We start from the raw sequence: 27,303 nt of genomic DNA, 5'->3' as shown, positions 1-27,303 counted from the left end.
CACCTCTTCCGGCAGCGAGTTCCAGGCAACCACTACCCTCTGTGTAAAAACACTTGCTTCGTACATCTCCTCTAAACCTTGCCCCTCGCACCTTAAACCTACGCCCCCTAGTAATTGACCCCTCTACCCTGGGAAAAAGTCTCTGACTATCCACTCCTCTGTCTATGCCCCTCATAATTTTGTAGACCTCTTTCAGGTCGCTTCTCAATCTCCTTCGTTCCAGTGAGAACAAACCAAGTTTATTCAACCTCTCAACACCAAGTCCATTGGAATTATAGAATGATGAAAGTACCACATTGATTTGTATAGATTCATTTACAACCTCAGGATATCCCAAAACATTTTATGGCAAATTTTTAGTCACTGTTGTAATGTGGGGAACAAGGCAGGCGATGAGTGCACAGCAAGCTCCCACCAACAGATATGTGGGTCAGAATTCTCCAGTCTTTGGGGTTCACTTTTCCCGCTAGCAGCGCCCCCCCCCCCCCCCCCTCAGCAGGTTTCACGGCGGCGTGGGGTGGCTTCAGTGGGAATTCCCATTGAGAAGCGGCGGTAGGATTGAATTCCACCGCCAGTTCGCGCCACCGAGAAACCCGCGGCTGGGGGACCCGAGAAACCCGCCCGTGGTAATCCGTTTTAGCGATGTTAGTTGTGGGGTAGGTTTTAGCCAGGACATGTTCGATCCCCATCACAGCAGTTGGCGGAATTCAAATTCAATGAATGCAAAAGAGATCTCGGTACTGGTCACCATGACAACAGCATTGTTGTAAAAACCCGTCTTCGTCCCTGAAGGAAGGAAATCTGCCGTCCTTACCCCGGTCTGGCTTACATGTGACTCTAGACCCACAGCAAAGTGGTTGACTCTTAACTACCCTCCGAGGGGGCTGAGCAAGCCCCTCAGTTCAAGGGCGATTCGGGAGGGGCAACAAATGCTGGCCTGGCCAACGACGCCCACTTCCCGTGAATGCATAAAAACAAACACCGGGAAATGGCCCATTGCTGGGAAACCTGTAAGGGTGAGAAAATATTTAGAAACCACTTTTATTAGAGAATTGGAGGGAAAAGATTTATATTGTTTACGTCCCTGCATGGGGAAATGTGTTCTTCATCTGAATGTTTATTCATTGCTGCATCCAAAGGTATTGAATTTTTTATCATAATCTTCCTGTCATGACGGCAGTGGCTATCTGGGAGGCAGGGTAAAGATCATGGGAAATGGGCTGATGTATGTTCACAACAGCACCTGTAAAAATATCACTGCACTAACAAGAGTTAAAAACACAGCCTCACTTTTGAGTATTAATCAACCCCGCAGTGATTATACTGGGCCACAAGGCAAGTGACAAAATTCATTGCTGGGAAAGGATTTTGTTTCTATTAGTTCGAATGGTTCCAAGCCCAAATGAGAAATAGATGTTTAGAGAACGAGGTCAGCGCAGAATGTGTTTTGCTGCATAGAGTGCTCCATTCTGCACCCACTCCTCAATCTCAATGGGGTTGTTGAAGGGGAGGCTCACTTTCGCAGTGCTGGCCCTGGGGGATCACTGGAAGAGGTGCTCCCCGGGCAAAAGGCACAGGCGGGAAAACAGTAACCCACACACAACTCGGGGACAGAGAGAAACCATGAACATTTGAAGCACATGGCAGGTGAGAACAACACCCTCTTTACCCTCAGGGTGTCCCAAGGTGCTTTACCATACATGAAGTGTAGCCACTGTTCTGGGAAACATGGCAGCCAATTTGCACACAGCAAGATCCCAAATACAGCAATGCTGTAATGACTGTGTAATCTGTGTTAACCTCCTATGAAAGGTGACACCTCCGACAGTGCAGCATTCCTTCAGTACTGCACTGGGTGAAATCGCTGCTAAGTCTCTGTGCATCTTCAACATTTTCTGTTTTAACCTGACAAGAGGTACCATTTCATCAAGGCGAGGGGACCGGGTGTTGTGGGCTACAGTGTGTTTTGCCCCATTTGATCCCCGGCCTCAGCGTTCAACGTACCTGGATCTGACATAACACAGGTCAGGGTGATACGCATGCTGCTCAGCCTCTGTCCAGTTTACCTCAGGCGGTGGAAGGCATCACTCTTCCAACTTCTTCCATTGGGCAGGAGACACAAAAGTCTGAGAACACGCACGAAAAGATTCAAAAACAGCTTCCCCGCTGTTACCAGACTCCTAAACGACCCTCTTATTGACTGACCTGATTAATACTACACCCCTGTATACTTCACCCGATGCCGGTATCTATGTATTTATATTGTGTACGTTGTGTTGCCCTATTATGTATTTTCTTTTTGGGCAGCACGGTAACGCAGTGGGTTAGCCCTGCTGCCTCACGGCGCCGAGATCCCAGGTTCGATCCCAGCTCTGGGTCACTGTCCGTGTGGAGTTTGCACATTCTCCCCGTGTTTGCATGGGTTTCGCCCCCACAACCCAAAGATGCGCAGGCTAGGTGGATTGGCCATGCTAAATTGCCCCTTAATTGGAAAAAATGAATTGGGCACTGTAAATTTTTTTAAAAAGGGAAAAAAATGTATTTTCTTGTTATTCTATTTTACTTTCATGTTCTTAATGACCTGTTGAGCTGCTCGCAGAAAAATACTTTTCACTGTACCTCGATACACGTGACAATAAACAAATCCAATCCAATCCAATCCACTTCCCGCAGCAGCCATCCTCTGAGGGAGTCTCTCAAACTCTGCCTGTGCCAATTGATGCAGAACTGCAGGCAGTTTTGTGTTGTGGAATGGTGCCATTAGGAGCTGGGCTGAAACTGCCCAAATCAATTTCTTCAAAGTTGTAACAGCCAGAAGAGAGAAAAGACTTTCAGGATGTTAACAATACAACTAGATCTGGGCCCAGAGGACAAGGTTTCAACAGAAACCAAAACACAAGTGCCCCCAAAGAGGGACCATTGTGAATATTTATATGATTGTACTTTGGGGCAGCACGGTCGCATTGTGGATAGCGCAATTGCTTCACAGCTCCAGGGTCCCAGGTTCGATTCCGGCTTGGGTCACTGTCTGTGCGGAGTCTGCACATCCTCCCCGTGTGTGCGTGGGTTTCCTCCGGGTGCTCCGGTTTCCTCCCACAGTCCAAAGATGTGCAGGTTAGGTGGATTGGCCATGATAAATTGCCCTTAGTGTACAAAATTACCCTTAGTGTTGGGTGGGGTTACTGGGTTATGGGGATAGGGTGGAGGTGTTGACCTTGGGTGGGGTGCTCTTTCCAAGAGCCGGTGCAGACTCGATGGGCCGAATGGCCTCCTTCTGCACTGTAAATTCTATGATCTATGATCTTTGTCACACTTTGTGCCTTTATAAAGCATTCATCAAATCCATTTTTCATTTGCCAAATAAATACACACATATGTGCTGGACTGTATTTGTAAATGTAAGCAGCCTTTTGTTATCCCTGTATTAATACACACAGATATTTATTAAGAGGGTTGGTAGGGCAGCTCGGTGACACAGTGGTTCGCATTGCTGCTTCACGGCGCTGAGGACCCGGGTTCGAACCCCGGCCCTGGGTCACTGTCCGTGTGGAGTTTGCACATTCCCCCCCGTGTCTGCATGGGTTTCGCCCCCACAAACCCAAAGATGTGCAGGGTAGATGGATTGGCCCACGCTAAATTGCCCCTTAATTGGAAACAACAATTGCATACTCTAAATTAAATTTTTGAAATTTAAATTAAAAAAAATAATGGGGATTGGTCAGCTCGAATGGCTGGTGTGCAATTCAGAATTGTGCCAACAGCCTGGGTTCAATTGCTGTTCCAGCTGAGATAGACCTGGGACCTACCTCCTTGCCCTGTGTGTGCCCCCCGCGCCCACACGCCACTGACAAACACTTCCAAGAAAACAGCTCAGGGTTGGCAGACAGTGAACCAAGGGTCGGCCTTTTGACAGAGCGCATGTGACATAACATCTTTGTAATGAGTCAAAGCACTGTATTCCAGTTACAATATACACAAGGGCTGTATATTAGTTGTATCCCTTGTACCCCCGTGCATAAACAAAAGCCCAGGGCAAGCCATCACTTGTTTTGCCTCCAGCAGGTGGAGATCAGAAATTCAACCCTGTTGTAAATCACAGGCATGACCTAGGTGGCCCACGCAATCTCCCACAGCACCATGAGTAAAGCAGCTTTTAAACAAACACTGTGAAGTTAATTCGTCAGAGTTGATGACGACAGCAAAACTTTACCAAAATTCTACTTTTAAAAATAACAGCATTTGGCTCAAGCATTGCCTTAATTGTGAAGCTTTCGAACTGCACAACACTGGCAACCACCGACATTTGCAATCTTCCTTTTCCTTTGTGAATACATGAAAATCACTTCTAGTTTCTCACTGCTCCACAAGGCGCCGGATTGCTCCTGTTCACGGTGTACATCAATGATCTGGATATAGGGCTAGAGGGGGAGCAGTCACAACTTGCAGGTGATACTGAAGTAACTAACTCTGAGGACCCAGAGAGGTTGCAGGGGGTTATTGCTGTAAGATGGTTGAAAAGGGCAAAAGCATTGGAATTGGGTTTCAAGGTGTGGGGCAGTAAAAAAAATATATAATTTTCTTTGAATGGTGGGGTTTGGGGAAACGCAGAGAGACTTGTGGATTCAGTTTCAGGTTAACCCCAGCACCTCAAGTGGGTATGGTGATAAAACGGCTGACTTTGTTTAACGACAATATGTACAGGATATGAAAGTTAAGATAGTCTCTGTATAAAACCTTAGTAAAACCAGCGGTGGAGCACTTTGTGCAGCTCTGAGCTCCAGGTTATGAGAAGGATATCGAGGCAGCAGACTACAGCACAGATACACGACGGTGTCACGTGTCATAAGGAAATACAAATATGATTAGGACTTGAGAAATTGGGGCGGCACGGTGGCGCAATGGTTAGCACTGCTGCTTCACGGCGCCGAGCACCCGGTTTCGATCCAGGCCCCGGGTGGCTGTCCGTGTGGAGTTTGCACATTCTCCCCGTGTCTGCATAGGTCTCATCCCCACAACCCAAAGGTGTGCAGGGTAGGTGGATTGGCCACGCTAAACTGCCCCTTAATTGGGAAGAAAAAGGGATTGAGCACTTTAAATTAAAACAAAGACTTGCAAATTTGGAACTGAGGTGATCATGGGGTGATTTGGTCAAACTATTGAAGATTAGAGAGAGTGCGAGAGTAGATAGAAAGAGGCTGTTTCCCATGATTGGAACTGTCCAGAACAAAGGGAATAGATAAGAGGAATAAATGTAAGTGATTTAACAGAGGGTGGAAGGTACATTTTCCACAGAGTGAGGCTGGGAAGTGTACTGCTGAGTGAAGCTGAAGACCATTTCAGAATAGGCAGAAACAGGCAGCACGGTAGCATTGTGGATAGCACAATTGCTTCACAGCTCCAGGGTCCCAGGTTCGATTCCCGCTTGGGTCACTGTCTGTGCGGAGTCTGCACATCCTCCCCGTGTGTGCGTGGGTTTTCTCCAGGTGCTCCGGTTTCCTTCCACAGTCCAAAGATGTGCAGGTTAGGTGGATTGGCCATGATAAATTGCCCTTCGTGTCCAAAATTGCCCTTAGTGTTGGGTCGGGTTACTGGGTTATGGGGATAGGGTGGAGGTGTTGACCTTGGGTGGGGTGCTCTTTCCAAGAGCCAGTGCAGACTCGATGGGCCGAATGGCCTCCTTCTGCACTGTAAATTCTATGAATAGGTCAGATAGGTGGTTGAAAGGGATAAAGGGATGGGCAAAGAGTTAGAGGGGGACTGCGGGATGATGACGAGTGACCATGTGGAGGAAAAACGCCAACATAGACTGCTGTGGCCACCGGGGTTGTTTCTGCATTGTAATTTCAATGTCGTTATTCACTCTGTGGGATTCCGGCTGGCTTCTGTAACAAGTGCATCCCTGATTCATGGTAAACCATGGTTCCATACTCCTGACTCATTAGCTCCGTGTTTCAGAGTGAGAGGTAGTTCAAACAGAGGATTGTTATGTAATAATCTATAAACCTATCATCAACCTTTTCCTGACTTTTGTGATTAGTTTATAGGACTCAGGAGACCTGATAACCATTAAGGAAACATTTATTTCAACGTAATGGCCTGTCTTTGACCAGCAAAAACACTGAGAGAATTCTCTCTTCTCCTCATTATACTCTAGTCTGTCTTGCTGCTGATCCATAATCATGCAGCTTTTGCAAACTCGCTAGACCCAACGGTAAGCAGTCTAGATGATGAGATACAGGCAGACTTGGTGGGGGGGTGCATGATAGCAGAAGAAGGGTAAGTTTCTAATTCAATATGTTTTGTGTGGTCGTCTTCTTTGAACTCCCCTTGTTAGAGCTTCTGTCATTGAACAATGTTTCCTAACAGTCCCTAACTGTGCTGACTCTACCACCACTACACAAATCAATACGAGGCGTGAGGGGGTGCTCCCCCGTGGATACCCCACCCATGGACACGAGGAAACCCCTCCCACATGCACGGGGAACCCCGCCCCTGCCCCGGACACAAGAACCCCCCCCCCCAATGATGGAAACCGCCACCCCCCAAACACTGCCCCCTGGCACCACCACCTGGCATTCCCGCCTACTGAAAATGTTTACATAGAAAGTAGTGTGTTTGGGGTTTGCATCATTCTACGCAAGATATCAATTCAATCTGTATAAAATATATGGATTTGGTTTTGTCTCTTATGGCGGGGGGGGGGGGGGGGGGGGCGGTTAGTTGGTCAATGTTCCAGTGGGAGTCACTGAAAAATATTGGGCGGGATTCTCCCTCCCGCCGGCCCCATTTTCCGACCCGGCGCGCCCCCGCCGGCAGTGGGATTCTCCGTTGCCACAGCCGGCCAATGGGGTTTCCCATTATGGCCATTCCACGCCCGACAGTTCAGGAACACCAGCTAGGTGAAACTACTATTGCTAAAATAACTCTCAGAAGGCCATGGCCGGCAACATCCTGGTATCAACAACAAAGTTGCAACTGTATTGTCCCAATATATTGTATATTGAACTAAATTCAATTAGTAATAAATCTGGGATAAAATGTGACTCCCGCAATGAGAATGAACCTACCAGATTGCTGTAAAAACGCATTTGATTCACTAATGTCCTTCATCATGTCCTGGCACGGTCTATATGTGACTCCAGACCCACAGTGATGTGGTTCACTCTTAACTTCCCTCCTAAAAGGCCTGGCAAGCTTTCAATTATAGGTGGCTCACCACCAGCTGCTCAAGGGCAATTAAGGATGGGCAGTATCTCGGGCCTTTCAGCCCAAGGTCAGGTGTAATGCCTGTTGTTGCCAGCTTGGATCCACAAGCTTGTGAGGACCATGAATTGGGTTCAGTTAAAATTTGAATTGTTTTTTGGAGCAAACAAGGGGATGGATTAGAGTTTGCCCCGTCCACTCTACTTTGGCTTTGTAACTCTGAGAATTAAGAGTGGCCAATAAATGCTGGCCTAAATCATAAGATCAAATTTAAAAATAAAAGATATTCCAACACACTTACCGCATTGACACTGCACTGGCTACTCCACAGAGCAGGAGGCATTGGGGTCAGGATTTTGTGACTCCGAACCTGGAAGGGAATGAGACATGAGGGAGGGTAGGACAGAGAGGTGTGTCTCCTCTGACAATTCCTGAACAATCACTAGCATTAACAATAGTCATAAAGGGAAACAATTCTTCACTGTCTCACCTGGAGAATTGTGCAGAGTATTGGAAGGGATGAGAAAATGACTTTTATAGATTCTGGATAAATATATATTTTCCATTCCTGTTGAGTTTCGATGAAGCACAGCTGCATTTATAAGAAAATATACTTTATGTAAGGAAACAGCACGATGGGCAGCACGGTGGGCAATGGTTAGCATTGTTGCCTCACAGCGCCGAGGTCCCGGGTTCGATCCCAGCCCCGGGTCACTGCCCGTGTGGAGTTTGCACATTCTCCCCGTGTCTGCGTGGGTCTCAGCTCCACAACTCAAAAGATTTGCAGGTTAGGTGGATTGGCCGCGCTTAATTAGAAACATTTTTTAAAAAGAAAACAGCTTTGTGGCACAGCGGTTAAAACTGCTGCCTCACAGCAACAGGGACCCGGGTTCAATTCCGGCCTTAGTGACTGTCTGTGTGGAGCTTGCATGTTCTCCCTGTGCCTGTGTAGGTTTCCTCCGGGTGCGCCGGTTTCCTCCCACAGTCCAAGCATATACGGTTTAGGTGGATAGACCATGCTAAGTTTGCCCCTTAGTGTCCAGGGATGTGCAGGTTAGGCGATGGGGATAGGGTGAGGTGGGCAGGGCAGTAGAACTCAGTAGGGTGCTCTTTTAGAGGGTCGTGGCAGACTCAATGGGCCAAATAGCCTCCTTCTATACGGCATGCGGCATGCTTGCCTTCATTGGCCGGGGCATTGAGTATAAGAATTGGCAAGTCATGTTGCAGATGTATAGAACCTTAGTTAGGCCACACTTGGAGTATAGTGTTCAATTCTGGTCGCCACACTACCAGAAGGATGTGGAGGCTTTAGAGAGGGTGCAGAAGAGATTTACCAGGATGTTGCCTGGTATAGAGGGCATTAGCTATGAGGAGCGGTTGAATAAACTCGGTTTGTTCTCACTGGAACGACGGAGGTTGAGGGGCGACCTGATAGAGGTCTATAAAATTATGAGGGGCATAGACAGAGTGGATACTCAGATGCTTTTCCCCAGGGTAGAGGGGTCATTAATAGGGGGCATAGGTTTAAGGTACGAGGCGCAAGGTTTAGAGGAGATGTACGAGGCAAGTTTTTTTACACAGAGGGTAGTGGGTGCCTGGAACTCGCTGCCGGAGGAGGTGGTGGAAGCAGGGACGATAGTGATGTTTAAGAGGCATCTTGACAAATACATGGATAGGATGGGAATAGAGGGATACGGACCCAGGAAGTGTAGAAGATTTTAGTTTAGACAGGCAGCATGGTCGGCAAGGGCTTGGAGGGCCGAAGGGCCTGTTCCTGTGCTGTACCTTTCCTTGTTCTTTGTTCCCTGCAGGGATTCTATGTTTATTCTTGTAAATACGTTTTTTTTGGTTTGGGGAAGGGGGGGGTGGGGGGGGGTGGTAATACTTAATGTTGACCAACAGTTTTCATTATGGAGTTGAATATTTCAGAAATTTTCTACAATAGCTGGTGCCCATTGTTCTAAGTTGATGCCAAGTAACACTCCTTTTTCTGTCTCCCCAGAGGACATATTTATTCAGCAGACCCAAGACGCAAGGAATCCAATTATCTATGCCGTGTTCTCTGCCTCAGGGTAAGTAAAATGACGCTCAGTCCGGGAATGGAGAAAAAGCCATGCTGGTATAGCAAGGCAGGAAATTAAGAAATTCTTTCTTCAAGCACAACCTTACTCTGTAACCATGCGCAAAATTATTCACTAACACTTCCCAATCCCAAGTGTTCAGCGTTCAGGTCGAAAAACGATTGCTTGGGCTGAGAAATCTTAATGGGCGTCATTCAGGATTGAGCTGGTTAGAACAACATTCCCTCACGGCTGGGCCTCAAGCCTGAATGAATCCATCCCCTTCCTTCTGTGAAGAAATCCTCACCGCTCTCCCAGTGTTCAAAGCGGTGAGCTTGGGCCCATCGATAACCAAGTTCATACTAAACTACAATTCTGCAGGGAGGCCTTGTGGCGCAGTGGGAGAGCTGAGCCTGAAGTTCCGGTTTCGAGTCCCGCCCCAAGACTTGGTGGCCAGGGAAGGTGCGTTCATAACGCGGCCAGGCAGGTTGAGCGTCAAACTGCACAGTCCTTCCAAACATGCCGATGGTTGGCGGTAAGTGCAGGAGAGACTGCTGGTCAGCCACGTTTGATGTGGAGTGGCACCCTTCAAACTGTAAGCCTCTGGCCACAGCAAGCGCCTCTTCAAGGTAAATGGGAGATGCCACTGCTTCTGGTGGTGCACACGGAGCCACGTCAGGAGATGTACCTTTAACCCTCCCACTGCTCCATGTGAGCAGCCTCAAAGTTCTCTGAATGCAATGGCAGTCAATTGACAATGAAATTGGGAATCTCTGATGTGAGCACACTGAACGGTTCATTTCCAGAAACAAAATTGACAAAGTCTCTATAACTTTAGTCAGTGGGGGACTCTCGATGTTCGTAGAAAGGAGGGAGAGGTTGAGGAGAATACGTTAGTGCAGAGAGTTCCTGGAGTGTGAATTTGTCAGGGAGCGGCTGAAACAGACATTAGTGCAACCGTTATAAGAAAGAGAAATCATTATCTGATGCAGAGGGTTTGGGGAAAGAACAGGACGTGGGATTACTATTGGATGGCTGGAGCAGGAAGCTAGTATTGATGCAGTGGCCAAATGGGCTCTTTCTGTGCGATAAATGCATATGACTCTGTGCTATCACGACTATCATCGTGGGGATAGAAAGTGAAAGAGGGTCAACTGTTAGCTCTTAGCTCCTCGCTGAGGATGTGTTGGGCAACAATGCTCCAACTAAAAGCTGCTCCTAAATGTGACCACGGCCACATCATACCAGCGAGAGTCATGCCAATATGCCGCCCTGGCACAGCGAGAACGCCCAAAGTGTGCAATCTCGATTTCTAATTGAAATTAAAATGTAAAACGAAACACAGAAAACAAAAGAATCGAGTGCATGAAGAGAGGAAGGTGGCAAGAGTAACAAAGAGATCTAAGTTATATCTAACGCAAGTAGCAATCCAAGGGCTGGAGAAATCCATGGAATCCCTACAGTGCAGGAGGAGGCCATTCAGCCCATCGAGTCTGCACCGACCCTCTGAAAGGGCATCCCACCCAGGCCCACTCTCCCGTATCCCAGCTAACATACACATCTTTGGACACTTAAGGGATAATTTTATCATGGCCAATCCACCCAACCTGCACATCTTTGGACTGTGGGGGAAACCGGAACATCCAGAGGAAAGCCACGGAGGAGAGATTGGACAGGCGAGGGTTGTTTTCCTTAAAACAGAGGAATCTGAGGGGGTGACCTAATTGATGTATACAAATTTACGAAAGGCCTGGAAGGGGTAGACAGGAAAGAATTGTTTCCCCTAGCGGAGAGGTCAATTACAAGGGCCTGTAGATTTAAGGATTAAGAAAACATGTTTTCCCGCAGAGGGCAGTGGGCACCTGGAACCCGCTGCCTGGATTGGTGGTGGGGACAGAAACCCTCAGCTTATTTAAAAGGTACCTGGGCCCACACCTGAAGTGCTGCGACCTGCAAGGCTACAGACCTTGGAAAGGGGGGTTAAAATGAGCGGCTAGGTTCTTTTCAGCCGTCACAGCCACGATGGGCTGAATGGCCTCTTTCTGTGCGGTTATGCTTTCCTGGTTCTGCGAATCACAGGAAAGTTGTACCTCCCTTGGGTGGTGCCCACGTGAACTGGAGTCCCATCATTTGGACTGTGCAGGATTTGGCTGTTACTGTTGCTTTAAAAAGCCTGGAATCATTCTGTTCTCTGATGGGAGATTTCTTTCCTGATAACAGATCGGTCTTCAAAGGATCCGCTGTGTGCGTCTATTCGATGACGGACATCCGCACTGTCTTTAACGGGCCCTTTGCACACAAAGAGGGACCGAATTACCAGTGGATGCCTTACACAGGGAAGATACCATACCCGAGGCCTGGCACTGTGAGTAACCTTTTCCACTAAGGCAGGTTTTTCTGTGCAGCACAGGCCGGGGGGTAAAGATGTCGATGGGCTGGATCTCCAACTCTGACAGACAACACTCTAAGAGTTTTTCATCCATTAATGCTCGCGATGCAGGCCTCGCCTCCCAGAGGGAGAATCAAAGCCGCCCCCCCCCAAAAGCACAGCCTCAGTGCCGTGACACATTCATTCAGAAGGCCTCCCGTCTCCACTTCTCTTTTGCAAGTCAAGAACTTCCCCCGCTTTAGTTTCCTGAATCATTTTTCACCCTTTTTGGGCTGTCCTGTGTCTTTCATGGGACGAATAAGTAGACAAGACAAATATCACACAAGGCAGCCACGGTTAATCGCAGTCATTATCCTCCCTCTTTGCAAAGGGCTCGACCGACACTTCCCTCTGATCGACTCCTGTTGTACTCTCGTGCACAATAATTATGGGCAGCAATCAGGTAATTTGACCTTCTAACGCATTGCTGGGCGCAGCACCGCTAAAGAATACTTTCCAAAGATGAAGGGGTTGGATGGTCATTTGCGTCAGGCTCTGGGTATCCGTGTTTTCCCAGGCTAGGGAGGCTCCAGATCGATGCTGTCGGCCAAACTGTTGCTGTTAATGGAACCATTCCAGAACATTCAGGCCACCTCCCTGGCGATGATGTCACGGGAACAGGCAGGCTGCTGCTGCTGACAGAAAAACTGGGGCTGAATGTTTGGAGGATCCCACACATCTGTTAACGGGCAAAGGGGGCGGAGGGATATTCTGCCAATCCTCACAGGAATTAGTTTAAAAGACCCCAGTGGTTGTGAGTTGACAGCATCAAATGAGTTGTGCTGCGAGGCAGCTGAGACTGGAGATTAGGCTTGTGGAAGGGAACCTCACTCTGTGTTTGTTTATCTACTGCTGTACTTGAACTGGAGATGTTTGGTGATGGTGACTTATGCAAAGAAATTTGCAGAGGTGCCATCTCCAACAATGTGCATGCACCACCTACCGCCCCCTCATCACCTCCCAATGCCCAATCTCTCCACGCCCTCCTCCATCAAGTAACTAATGTTAAAGAACCTGGATTTATATAGAGCTTTCCATGACCTCAGAATGTCCCAAAGTGCTTTACAAAGTGGCGGCACAGTAGCACAGTGGTTAGCACTGTTGCTTCACAGCTCCAGGGTCCCAAGTTCGATTCCTGGCTTGGGCCACTGTCTGTGCGGAGTCTGCACGTTCTTCCCGTGTCTGCGTGGATTTCCTCCGGGCGCTCCGGTTTCCTCCGTAAGTCCCGAAAGACATGCATGTTAGGTGAATTGGACATTCTGAATTCTCCCTCAGTGTACCCAAACAGGCGCCGGAATGTGGCGACTGGGGGCTTTTCACAGTAACTTCATTGCAGTGTTAATGTAAGCCTACTTGTGATACCAATAAAGATTATTATTACAGCCAGTGATGTACTTCTGAAGTATAGTAACTGTTGTAATGTAGAAAATGCAGAAGCCAGTTTGCACAGCAAGATCCCACAAACAGCAACGCGAGAGTCGCCAGGACACTAGGGAGAACAGCCACGTTCGCCGTCAAAATAACACAAGATCGACAGGGACGAGGCTGACACATGGACTGAAATAAAATAAGTCTTTCCAACAAAGAACAAAGAAAAGTACAGCACAGGAACAGGCCCTTCGGCCCTCCAAGCCCGTGCCGACCATGCTGCCCGTCTAAATTAAAAACTTCTACATTTCCTGGGTCCGTATCCCTCTATTCCCATCCTATTCATGTATTTGTCAAGATGCCCCTTAAACATCACTATCGCCCCTGCTTCCACCACCTCCGCCGGCAGCGAGTTCCAGGCACCCACTACCCTCTGTGTAAAAAACTTAACTCGTACATCTACTCTAAACCTTGCCCCTCGCACCTTAAACCTATGCCCCCTAGTAATTGAGCGGTCTACCCTGGGGAAAAGTCTCTTGACTATCCACTCTGTCTATGCCCCTCATAATTTTGTAGACCTCTATCAGGTCGCCCCTCAACCTCCGTCGTTCCAGTGAGAACAAACCGAGTTTATTCAACCTATCCTCATAGCTAATGCCCTCCATACCAGGCAACATTCTGGTAAATTCCTTCTGCACCCTCTCTAAAGCCTCCACATCCTTCTGGTAGTGTGGCGACCAGATTGAACACTATACTCCAAGTGTGGCCTAACTAAGGTTCTATACAGCTGCAACATGACTTGCCAAACCGAAGCATTGTTGTGAAGGGACCTGATGAGACACTTTTCAAATATCTCTTGCAGTGTCCTGGTGGCACCTTCACCCCCTCGATGAAATCCACAAAAGATTATCCGGATGAAGTGATCAACTTCATGAGGAACCATCCCACCATGTACAATGCCATCTACCCAGTGCACAAGCGCCCTCTGGTGGTCAGGACCAATGTGGATTATGAATTCACCACCATCACAGTGGATCAGGTGGATGCAGCGGACGGACGGTACGAGGTCCTATTCCTCGGAACAGGTAAAGGATCCAGTTTAGAAAATTAACCCTTTTCTCTGTTAGAGGGACAGAGTTTGGGGAGGGGGGGGGGGGGGGGGGGAGTGGTAGAGGGAACAGAGAAAGGAATTGCAATGGAACAATCGTGATGAAAGTTGAAACAAATACAGAAAATTTGTTTGGGTGCATCAGGAGGAACTACTTCCTCTGGAATGGGATTCCCAAACATGGGTGAAGAATGAAGATTAGACCTACCCAATCAGGGGTGATCCCGGGAAACATGTCTTCACAAATTGGGAAATCTGGAAATATCTCCCGCAAAAATGTGCCAGGGACCCGGCTTCAATCCCGGCGATGTCTGTGCGGAGGCTGCACGCTCTCCCCGTGTGTGCGTGGGTTTCCTCCGGCTGCTCCGGTTTCCTCCCATAGTCCAAAGATGTGCGGGTTAGGTGGGTCGGCCACGATCAATTGCCCCTTGGTGTCCAGGGATGTGCGGGTTAGGTGGGGTTATGAGGTTGCAGGGATAAAGCGGGTTAGGGTACTCTTTCAGAGGATCGGTGCAGACTCAATGGGCCGAATGGCCTCCTTCGGCACTGTAGGGATATCATAATTCTAAAAACAAAAATGTTAAAGATTGAGGGCAAAAACAAAAACTGCTGGAAAATCTTAACGGATCTGACGGCGTCTGTGCAGAACCGAGCTAACGTTTCGAGTCTGGGTAACTCATTGTCAGATCTCCAACAAAGACCCGTTGAGATCTTCCAGCAGTTTCAGCTTTTCTTTCAGAGTCCAGCATCCGCGGTAATTTGCTTGTATTAAAGTTTGGTTTGGGGGTGTGGGGTGCAAATTCCGTCTCGCCAAATCTCCACAGTAAACGCTCAGGTTTGCAGTCTGTCTTCAGTGTGAGTAATGCCCCAAGAAAAGGATGAAGCGCCGCATTTCAGCTCTTCCTTTTGCCTTTCCACTCAGATCGCGGAACGGTGCAGAAAGTGATCGTGTTACCCAAGGACGACATGGAGACTGAGGAACTTATTCTTGAAGAAGTCGAGGTTTTCAAGGTCACTGTTAACTTCCTTAATCTGGTTCACTAACTGGGCAATTAAGGCTGGGCAATGGATGCTGGCCTAGCCAGCGAAGCCCACAGCCCATGGCTGAATTAAATAAAATCGGGCTAATTTAACAGTAAATCTGTCATTTAAAAAAAAGCAAGAAAATGTTTGGGGATATTGGTCTTTTTAAAGTTTGGACGGGCACAACCCCTCCCCCTTACCCTCGCAGCAACAGAGACACCCACCATTGGCCGGTAGCGGGATCTTCTGGTCCCACTGCTGGCAACGGGGTTTCCCGTTATTCCCACCCTCCGCCGTGGGGGACCCAGCAGCGTTGGGGGGGGGGGGGGGGGGGTCACTGTCGGCAAGATGAGAAGATCCCGCCAGCAGGAATGGCCAGAATGTCACGTCTGATACATTTTGGAATTGGGTTAAATTAGTAAAACAGAAGAAGATGGCAGTACAGAATGAGGCCATTCCGCCCATCACCTCACTGCTGGTTCTTTCCTGAAGCAATCCAAAATTAATGCCATCCTGCCCCCACATTGGATTGCGTCTTCCTTCGCTTTAGATCATCATCATCTCACCCCTTAACTGATGCAACGATTTCTGCCTCAACTCTTCTCAGTTAGCAATGCTACATTCCATACTCTACAGACTCAATTTCAAGACGATCCCCCAGAACCTGATACTTATTGACATTAAACCAGATAAGGTCAACACGGCCTCTCTGTAAAACATTAGTCCTGAATGTTTATTCTTCTTTTAAAAATGTTTCCTGTCACTAATTTAATAAAGGGAGCATTTGACAACCATTTCCTACCCTTCATGAACACAAAGATTCCCTCAGCTACTTCCCCCGCCCTTCCACCTGCGACCCCCCCTCCCCATCACAAACCCCACGCACCCCCAGCCCTCCACTTCCTTTGAAGCCTCTTGCCACATATTACAGTTCTGGTTTTCAGAGAGCTGGATTGTGTTGGACCCAAAGGCATCTTTCCCCCTCTTACTTTTCCAGCCTGCTCCATTCTCCGTCGGGGGCCAGGCGGGATCAGAGTGGACAAATCCAGCGTCAGCTCGTCAGGAAGTTAGGCTGCTCGCCTTTCCAACGAGCAACGGCCGGGAGAGAATCACACTCGTTTTTAAATGTAAACGTGTTTCTAACATACTAATGCACTTGTGAAATCCTTTGTAAATCCTGCTGCGTGTTAATGGATTCAAACATTTAATCTTTCAGATGCCAACAGAAGTAAAGACAATGAAGATCTCATCTAAAAGGGTAACAATTACTTAACTACTTGACTGATAAATGTAAGAGCATTTAAGTTTAAAATAAAAATGAATCCAATTGAGATTAGTTTCATTATTCAAACAAAGAAAGGCAGACTGACAGCATTCTCTGATAAACCTTGCCTGCTGAAGATTAAATACATATCTTCAAATCTATGTTGCTCCCCACAGCTCTATCTTGAATTGTTCCACAGGATTTCAAGGGTTGAGTTTGTTCCTGTTGAATATTTTAGTTTCCCCCCCCCCCCCCCCAACCCCCGCATTCCATTTTCTCAGGCTATTGACTATTTATTTGCTTGAGTGAATGAGAAAATGAACTCCTCACAGTACCTGTCGACCTGCCACTTTGCAATTGTGAATCCAATCCACTTTCTAATCATTCTTGATCTGCAGATACATGAACCCCAATTTAAACACATGATATACAGACAAGTGGGTGGCAAATGTTAAACAGCAGCACATTTTACCAGCTTGGTTACTTTTCCATGTGTTAAATATATGTTTGCGTTCAGTGCCTTCTGTTGTGGTTTGCGATGAATGATTTAACGGCAGATTAACTGTCTCCTCTTCCATGTTCCGATCCTAAATGTTATTCAGAGGTGGTGACTGACCTAAATCCAGTTTGAATGTTTGTCTTTTTCGTTTCCTGTAGCAACAGCTATATGTTGGCTCTACCTTGGGCATTACTCAGGTTACCCTTCACCGCTGTGACGTGTATGGAGAGGCCTGTGCTGATTGCTGTCTTGCCAGAGATCCATACTGTGCTTGGGATGGCAAAGCCTGCTCCAGATATTTGGCATCATCAAAAAGGTAAATGATCGATCTACCCGATGGGCGAGAAGGGAACCATTCACTCACCTGCTCTGTCGCTCAGCATCAGCTTCTGCATACAACATATGAATAGGTTGAATCTGTTTCTACGTGGGTTCTCCACATTTCCTGTCACAGATCTGCTCAATTGGTTTAAGTTTGTTCACCCATCACCTCTCACAGATACTGCCAAAAATGTTCATGTCCTGAAGCAGTCACCAAACAGATTGCTCCTTACTCCATCAACTCCTCCTGCTGTAGTTATTCTCTTGAGCTTTACTCTCTATAAACATTTAAAACCAAACGATGAGGCATTATATCTTAGCCACCATGAGGCTATCATTGGTGGAAGTCCTACTGGCCTGGTACATGAGTTGGCAGTGGAATCCTCCACTTCCCGTCGGATTTCAGCCCAACCCCTTTATTTATTAAATCCTCACACATTTTCTTTCCAGTCTTGTTGATGTCCGTAGCTCGAGGTGGCCTATCTGGCTTTCTCAAATTAAATCAAGGCATTAGGGGCGTCATTCTCCGCCGGCGGGAGTCTCCGTTCTGCCGGCGCTCGGGGGTTTCCCGACGGCGTGGGGGTGCCCCACAATGGGAAACCCCATTGACCGGCCGGTGTTACGGAGACTCCCGCCGGCCGGTCGGCGCAGAAATGTGGCGGGGCGGGTAGGAGAATTTCGCCCTAGGTCTCATAGCAATAGCAGAAGAAGCTGTGTTGACGATGGGAGGATAGTTTTAAATTGTTTCACAGCGCTGGTAGCGACAGGAACTGTAATGATCCCAGTAATGATCTTTCATTTTGCTTGGATGTGCTTTATGCATCCATGTTAAATTTCCATGTCGTGAAACTGCGTATAATTGCGGGATTAGTTGAGAAGGGGTACTCCTGTTGCAGTGTAGTGATAATGAGCAGATGTTATGTTGTTGTGATGCTGACAATGTCCGGAACCTTGGATATCGAGAGATATTGTAGGCCTCGTCAAAAAGAAAAAGGAGGCATTTGTCAGGGCTAGAAGGCTGGGAACAGACAAAGCCTGTGTGGAATATAAGGAAAGCAGGAAGGAACTTAAGCAAGGAGTCAGGAGGGCTAAAAGGGGTCACAAAAGGTCATTGGCAAATAGGGTTAAGGAAAATCCCAAGGCTTTTTACACGTACATAAAAAGCAAGAGGGTAGCAAGGGAAAGGGTGGGCCCACTGAAGGGCCCACTGTGGAGCCAGAGGAAATGGGTGAGGTACTAAATGAATACTTTGCATCAGTATTCACCAAAGAGAAGGAATTGGTGGATGTTGAGGGGCGACCTGATTAGAGGTCTACAAAATTATGAGGGGCATAGACAGAGTGGATAGTCAGAGGCTTTTTCCCAGGGTAGAGGGGTCAATTACTAGGGGGCATTGGTTTAAGGTGCGAAGGGCAAGATTTAGAGGAGATATACGAGGCAAGTATTTTTACACAGAGGGTAGTGGGTGCCTGGAACTCGCTGCCAGAGGGGGTGGTGGAAGCAGGGACGATAGTGACATTTAAGGGGCATCTTGACAAATACATGAATAGGATGGGAATAGAGGGATATGGACCCAGGAAGTGTAGAAGATTGTAGTTTAGTCGGGCAGCATGGTCGGCACAGGCTTGGAGGGCCGGAGGGCCTGTTCCTGTGCTGTACTTTTCTTTGTTCTTTGACTGATGGATAAATATTGGACAGGAGCAGGGAGAACCACTCTGTTCTTCAAAGTAGTGCCGTGGGGTCTTATACCCCCAGCTGAGAGGAAGGACAGCTCCTCAGGTTAATGTCTCATGGTACCTCCGACAGTCTATACTCAGTACTGGTCAGGAATTTGCGCTCCCCCCACCAGCAGGTTCTGAAGCCGGGGGGAGTGTGAAATTACATGGACGGGATTTCCGCTGGGTTCCCACCCACCCTGTCCTGGTTGCCATTATGCACTTGGGTGGGAAGGGCTCCTTGCCCTAATTAAGGCCCTGAAGTGGTCACTTAAAGCCACTAATGCGATTTTCCCCACCCATACTCTAATTTTAGGCTGGCGGGCAGAAAATAGTTCAGGGGGTGAAGACCAAAAGAAAACAAAGTTCGATCTAGGGTGGGACGGGAGGGGGAAGGGGACCTCACTTGAAAGAGCCTTCTGGCTGGGGGCGGCATCCCTGAAGATCCTGTTACATCCCGGCTCCGGTCTCCTCCCGGCCTATCACCTGAAACCCCAATTGCAACACTCCAACCCCACGACCTCCCTAACGCTCTGTGCCCTGGGACCCCTGCCGCTGACCTGTTCCCCGGGTCCCAGAGATTAGCTCCAAACAGCTTCTTGCAATGCCTCTTCTGGCCACTGCAGCGCTGTGCCTGAAGGGGCAGGAGAGCTGCCAGCCAATCAAGGCAGGAATTCCAAGGCAGGTGTTCCTCCCAAATGAGGATGGAAGTTTTGCCTTATGCCAATCGACTCTCATAAGAAGTGCCTTGTATGTTTGATATTGATATTAATCCATTGATATTAATTGGTGGAAAATCACAGACATTATAGCTGCAAGTTTTTGATATGTTCAGGATGGGCAGGGCAATGTCCTAGTTCCAACCATCCTCAGCTGCTTCATCAATGATCTTCCCTCCATCATAAGGTCAGACGTGGGGATGCTCGTTAATGCTTGCACAATGTTCAATACCATTCGCGACTCCTCAGATACTGAAGCGGTCCTTGCCTGCAAACAGCAAGACCTGGAGAACATTCAGGCTTGGGCTGATGAGTGGTTAGTGAAAATTGTGCCCCCTGGCCAGCTCCAACGAGAGAGAATCTAACCATCTCCCCTTGATGTTCAATGGCATTACCACACCAAATCTCCCATATGAGCTATAAGGAGACGCTGAATAGGCTGGGACTTATTCCCCTGGAGCGTAGGAGGCTTAGGGGTGATCTTATAGTGGTCTATAAAATAATGAGAGGTATCGATAAGGTAGATAGCCAACATCTTTTCCCAAAGGTAGAGGAGTCTAGAACTAGAGGGCATAGATTTAAGGTAAGAGGGGAGGGATACAAGAGAGACCAGAGGGGAAATTTCTTCACACAGAGGGTGGTGAGCATCTGGAACGAGCTGCCAGAGGCAGTGGTAGAGGCGGGTGCAATTATTTCCTTTAAAAAACAGTTCGACAGTTACATGGGCAGGGTGGGTATAGAGGGATATGCGCCAAATGCAGCCAAGTGGGACTAGCTGGGCCAGAGGGCCTGTTTCCGTGCTGTAGAAATCTATGACTCTATCAACATTGCGCGGTTATCAATTACCAGAAACTTGACTGGGATAGTCGCATAAGTATTATGACAACAAGAGCCGGTCAGAGGCTGAACTCTGCAGCTTGTAACTCACCTCCTGACTCCCTAAATCCTGTCCGCCATCCACAAGGCACAAGTCAGAATGGTGATGGAATACTCTCCCCTTGTCCGGTTGAATGTAACTCCAACAACACTCAAGAAGCTCGACACCATCAAGGACAAAGCAGGTCACTGGATTAGCACCCCATTCACCACCTTCAATATTCAGTCCCTCCACCACTGACGCACAGTGTGTACCATCTACAAGATGCACTGCGGCAACTCACCAAGGCTCCTTCGGCAGCACCTTCCAAAGAGAATCACTGAATAATGCAGTGTAGCAGAGGCCCTTAGGCACATCGAGTCTGCACCGACAAACCCGCGACCTCTACAACCTAGAAGGACGAAGGACGCAGATACTTGGAAACACCATTAGCTGGAGGTTCCCCTCCAAGTCGCGATGGGTCGAGTGGCCTCCCGTTTTTGGCGGTTCCCGCCGGCGTAAATCAAACCAGGTCCTTAACGGCGGGGTCTGGCTCCACGGGCGGCCTGCAGAGTCCTCGCTGGGGCGCGGGGGGATCTGGCCCCGGGGGGTGCCCCCACGGTGGCCTGGCCCGCGATCTGGGCCCACCGATCCGCGAGCGGGCCTGTGCCGTGGGGGCACTCTTACCCTCCGCACCGGCCGCTGTCAACCTCCGCCATGGCCGGTGCAGCGAAGAACCCCCCAGCGAAGAACCCCGGAGGATTCCGCACCTTCGGGGCGGCCCGATGCCGGAGTGGTTCACGGCACTCCTCGGCGCTGGAGTGGCCCGCCACGCCAGTTCGCGGAGAATCCCGCCCATAGTTACATAAGAAAAGTATAGAAGGGATATAAGAATTAGACTGAAGTTAATAAGGCATGAAACATGGAAGACCCCAGTTCCAGTTCCACTGGGGCCATGCAAAGATGATCTACAATAAACAACTTGTTAGAGTTTACTTACAATGAAATACGATACCTCTGTTCTTTAAGTAGCGCTTTTCACATTGAAGTGTCTCACAGAGGCATTTCTTCATGAAATGCCACAGCTGTTAATTGGACATTCTGCAACAGCACCACCCCCACAAACACTCGGGCGAGTGCAGCCGACTTGTTTCAATTTCACTGACTTGCAATTTCCGACCGACAGCTCTTGCCTTGGGAATCACAAAGACATTCTGCAGAGTTTTGCCTCAGGAAGGTAGTAAATTGGGAGGAGAACATGATGGGGGTGGGAAGCGGGGGGGGGGGGGGGTGGTGATGATGAGAGAACATTCTGGACTCTGGAAGGAAACAGCGGGTTTTGTTCCTCTTTTTCCCATGTTTGCTGCTTACCTGGTGATTGAGCATTAATGAGACACCAATAGCTTACAACCATGTTACAGCGACAAAGAAGCCTATTTACATTTAGAATACCCAGTGGAAATAGAAATCAGATTCCCATTAGTTTGACATCACAGGGGACGCAGTGTCCTCACCGGGCAGCTCCAACTGATCGTCTCGGCCTAGAAAATAACTATGAAAGTATTTATTAAAATTAATTCACAAGTATGATCAATAAGAGGGGTCATAGCCAGCAGTGAGATACAATGCACATCTCACTTGTCAGTTTGACGCATCACGAGTGATTTTGATAGGGATAAGAGAGAGAAATGGTTTCCACTGGCAGCAGAATCAGGTCACAGGTTTAAAGTAAATTGGTTTAAAGAAAAGCCAAAAAGGGGAGATTGAGGTGATTTCTTTTCGATTTTGGGCAGCACGTTGATACGATCCGGACTGCCCTGCCCGAAAGGGTGATGACAGCAGATTCTTTAGCCATTTTCAAAAGGGAATTGTACAGGTACTTTGATGGGTAATATTTTCAGGTCTATTGGACAGAGCTGATGTTAAATGCCGAAACCCAGAAAGGGTAACTTGGAACACCTGGAACACCTGTTCTTAGTGGTGTATATTTTCAATTTGGTATACTGTGAGAAAAGATATGCAAACCAGGGAGGAATAGTCCAGTCATTTTGTGATCAATTAATAAAGAATATTTATTAACTTAAACGAAAAACACACAAGAAGGACTATAATATACTACACTTAACTACTGTAGCGCAACAATTACTCAAGTCGAGAAGAGATGAAATCAATCGAGGCTTTATTAAGCAAGACTTGTTCCCCAGCAGCTCAGTTACAGAATGCGGCTGCTGGGAGAACTCGAGCTCTTATACTCCGTCTTCAGGGCGGAGCCTGCAGGCGGCAGATCTAACCAGGACCCGGGGCCTGTCAGCCAATAGTCTCTCGGCTTCACAGGTACCGTACTACCCCTAATACATACCACCACAACTACACAACATTACATGAAGTTGCCTCATGGTTCCCAACTACCTACGTTTCCTGAACCCTGAGATGCCTCTTTGTTCCCAAACAACATTTAATACTATATAACCCTATGAGCTAAATCCAGCAGATAATTGCCACGCACAGGTTATTTGTCCACGTTTTGGAAAACCACCTTCAGTTCCAGTGAAGTCATAATCGTCCCAGTTTGAGTTTTTGGTTTTAACCAGCTGCTCTTTCAGCAATAACTTGTTTCCAGGGGAGACTGTTTTCTGCAGCTGGCTGTGACGGTAGCTGTCTCGACTATGTTACTTTCTCCAGTTACTGTGCTATGGATATATCATTCTTTCCCTTTGATATTACCCACCCTGTGGACTCAGCATTTTAGCATCTACGTGCCAATTCCCTTATCTCTCCTCTTTGACGTTGCCTCTTCTACACTCCATTGCTTTCCCCTTGTCACATAGGTTGTTTTTTTCCGCTGCTACGCTATTTTGCATCTGAAAACCTCCTTCATACAGCTGCCCTTATCAATTCCTCCTTTTATTTTTTTTCCAATTTAATATTTTAATCTTGACTTTCTCCAGCTCTTAACACTTGAGAGTGGGACTAATTGGACACCTTTTCCAAAGAGACAGTACCGGCACTTTCAGGGAAACCAGCACAGCACAACATGGTGGCAGCAGCATGTTGTGTGTATAATGATATTAAGGCACGAATCACTGATAAGGGGTTGTGCAAACACGTTGCTGGTTTATTTATGAAGAACAAGCACCTGTGAACATATATACATGGATAGAAAGCTTGAGGACATCAGGAGCAGGACTGTGTCCAGCTCCAGTCCAAAGTGAACCGGAGGCCGGAACATATGACACACTTCCCTTAAAGTAATCATAGAATTTTACAATGCAGAAGGAGGCCATTCGGCCCATCGAGTCTGTGCACCGGCCCTTGGAAAGAGCACCCTACCTAAGCCCACACCTCCACCCTATCCCCGTAACCCCACCTAACCTTTTTATGACACCAAGGGCAATTTAGCGTGGCCAAATCCACCTAACCTGCACATCTTTGGACTGTGGGAGGAAACCGGAGCACCCGGAGGAAACCCGCGCTGTCACGGGGAGAACGTGCAGACTCCGCACAGGCAGTGACCCAAGCCGGGAATCGAACCAGGGACCCCGGAGCTGTGAAGCAACTATGCTAACCACTGTGCTACCATGCTGCCCTACACGCTGCTTTGGCATGCTGCCTTCCCTTTAAAGGCATATTACTACAGACACAATGGGACAAATGGCTTCCTTCTCTGCTGCAAGATTCTAGGCGATTAGCCATGAGGCCACCAGTGGGGATATGGCCAGTAACTCTTGGTTAACTGAAATCTGTTCTACATTTATGTGGAAAAGCTCCTTGAGATTTGCTCAAGGTGGATCCTGCGCTCATTATATTTTTCACTGTGCAGCTGTGTCACTTCATTTATCATGGCTGCTGTCACTGCAGCGTAAAATCATTTTTTTTAACAATAAATTAATGCAGAGAAGCATCTCTCGACGATAGTGAGCCTGTCACTCATTTTTCTCCCAGGACATTTAACTTCAGTTAGCCGAGATACAATTATGTGTGAATTCAGTATTTTAATGGAGCACCAAATCAGGTAGAAATTTAAAGAGAAAATCATTAATATTATTCTCTGCGAATGAGGCAGATTGTCAGGTAAATTTGAGTCTTTTGTTTCATTGTTATAGTTTACCTTTCTCTCTCTCTCTCTCTCGCTTTCTCTCTCTCCCTCTCTCTCTGCCTCTAACTTACCCCAGTCGGAAAGTTGTGGATGCAAATTCCACTTCTCGGACTTTGAGCACATCATCTAAGCTGACACTTCCAGTTCAGCACCGACAGAGTGCTATACTGTCAGGGTGCCTTTGACGATTGAGATTTGAACTTGGTCCTGTTCATGTAGAAATAAAAGATCACATGGTCTTCTTTGAAGAATGGTAGGGGAATGCCATAGAATCTTACAGCACAGAAGTGCGCCATTCAGGCCATCATATCAATGCTGAACTTGCCTTTCCCCTTATTTGCTATTTGGAGGACTGTAGGTAACGCAATATGTTTCTCTTCTTCTTCTTTACTGGACAATAATTTAAAGTTAAAATCTAAGGGTAAAAATAGTTTTGCTTTCTGAATGTGACGAGGATGTCAACACGTCCGTGAAGATTTCTATTCGGTGCAGGGCTATCGATCGGCCAGCTTTTGTTTTAATTTGGATTTCTAAGTCAAGGACTAAGGTTCAGAAATGGCCTGATAGGTTGCCTACCAGGGAGAGAAGAATCTTTCCACCGCCTTTTTCGGCCTGTCAGGACGTGGTGTTTGTTTCGAACCTAACGGCAGCCAGAATCGTGGAACTGAGACTCGGGCCGGGGGGGGGGGGGGGGGGCTTTTAAGCAGCTACAAAAGACAGAAAGAAAGACTTGTATTGAATTGATACAGAATTTTTCATAACCTCAGGGAATTCCAAAGCAATTTACAGCCAATTAAGTGCTTTTTGAAGTGTAGACATTGATGCAATATAGGAAATGCAGCAGCCAATTTCTGCACAGCAAGCTCCCAACAGCAGCAATGTGCTCATCAGCAGATAATCTGCTTCAGTGATTTTAATCGAGGGTTGAATATTGGCCTGGACATCAAGACGTCCTTCTTCGAAATAGTGCCATGGGATCTTTTACATCCAGCTGAAAAAGCAGACAGGGGTCCTCACTTTAGCATCTCATCCAAAAGAAGGTACTTGCGGCACTGCAGCGCTCCCTCGGTACTGCACCGGGGTCTCAGCCTAGATCTTTATGCTCGGGTTCCTCGAGTGGGACTAAACCCACAGCCTCCTGAGTCAATGGTGCTACCAAGTGAGACACAGCTGAGATAACTGAAGCTTGTGGGTTGCAGGTGGCAGGGTCTAGTTTGCGGACACTTGGTACATAGGAAGAAGAACACTAAATCAGAGGAAGAGACCCTGGAAATTGGGGTACATCCCATTGATGCTTCTTATATCTGTGAATATTTGATGTTGACTCTGGGCACACAATGGGCAGCATTCATTTCTCACGTTCCACATGAACATAAGGTTCACTGGGAATAAAATTCAGTTCGAATTCCAAACGATGTTTAATGGTTTCCTACTTTCACTGGAACTGGTTTCCTTGTGTGTTTCACAGGCGAAGTCGAAGGCAAGACGTACGGCACGGCAACCCAATCAGGCAGTGTCGGGGTTACAACTCCAACGGTGAGCAGGGAGACATTTCCTTCTTCTGTGAGAGGCAGCAATCATTTCACTTCATATGCATAATGAATGGTGGGCAGTTAGTGAGTGGTTCCTGGAGAGACCAGGGTGAGTTAGAGATATATATACACAGCCCGGAAAGTTATACAGATGGACACAACCAGGAGAGTTAGAGTACAGCTAGGGGAGTTAGAGAGATGTACACAGTTAGGAGAGTTAGAGAGATGTATACAGCCAGGAGAAAGAGAGATGTACACAGCCAGGAGAATTGGAGAGATGTACACAGCCAGGAGAGTTAGAGAGATATACACAGCCAGGAGAGTTGGAGAGATGTACACAGCCAGGAGAGTTGGAGAGATGTACACAGCCAGGAGAGTTAGAGAGATATACACAGCCTGGAAAGTTATACAGATGTACACAGCCTGGAGAGTTAGTGAGATGTACACAACCAGGAGAGTTAGAGAGATATACACAGCCAGGAGAGTTAGAGAGATGTACACAGCTAGAAGAGTTAGAGAGATGTACACAGCCAGGAGAGTTAGAGAGATATACACAGCCAGGAGAGTTAGAGAGATATACACAGCCAGGAGAGTTAGTGAGATGTATACAGCCAGGAGAGTTAGAGAGATGTACACAGCTAGGAGACTTAGAGAGATGTATACACCCAGGAAAGTTAGATAGATGTACACAGCCAGGAGAGTTAGTGAGATGTACACAGCCAGCAGAGTTAGAGAGATATACACAACCGGAAGAGTTAGAGAGATGTACACAACCAGGAGATTTAGAGAGATATACACAGCCAGGAGAGCTAAAGAGATGTACACAGCCAGGAGAGTTAGAGAGATGTACACAACCAGGAGAGTTAGAGAGATATACACGGTCAGGAGAGTTAGAGAGATGTACCCTGTCAGGCGAGTTAGAGAGATGTGCACAGCCAGGAGAGTTAGAGAGATATACACGGCCAGGAGAGTATAAGAGATATACACAGCCAGGAGAGTTAGTGAGATATACACAGCCAGGAGAGTTAGAGAGATGTGCACAGCCAGGAGAGTTAGGGAGATGTACACAGCCAGGAGAGTATAAGAGATATACACAACCGAGTGAGCTAGA

General features: G+C 47.6%; 1 protein-coding gene across 1 annotated transcript in view; it reads left to right on the top strand.

The window, feature by feature from the left end:
* Positions 1-27,303, top strand: part of LOC140388540 (semaphorin-3F-like) — a 135,234-nt gene that overhangs the window by 95,450 nt on the left and 12,481 nt on the right. Inside the window, exons 8-14 of the mRNA XM_072472912.1 lie at positions 9,206-9,275; positions 11,484-11,628; positions 13,922-14,144; positions 15,090-15,178; positions 16,407-16,448; positions 17,112-17,269; positions 26,129-26,196. Of these exons, the coding sequence (XP_072329013.1) occupies positions 9,206-9,275; positions 11,484-11,628; positions 13,922-14,144; positions 15,090-15,178; positions 16,407-16,448; positions 17,112-17,269; positions 26,129-26,196 (795 nt within the window). The remainder of the gene's footprint in view (positions 1-9,205; positions 9,276-11,483; positions 11,629-13,921; positions 14,145-15,089; positions 15,179-16,406; positions 16,449-17,111; positions 17,270-26,128; positions 26,197-27,303) is intronic.

This window comes from Scyliorhinus torazame, chromosome 13 (genome assembly GCF_047496885.1).
Source record: "Scyliorhinus torazame isolate Kashiwa2021f chromosome 13, sScyTor2.1, whole genome shotgun sequence".
NCBI classification, from domain to species: Eukaryota; Metazoa; Chordata; class Chondrichthyes; order Carcharhiniformes; family Scyliorhinidae; genus Scyliorhinus; species Scyliorhinus torazame.
Note: the sequence above shows the minus strand (reverse complement) of the source record. Positions and strands in the feature narration are given on the sequence as shown.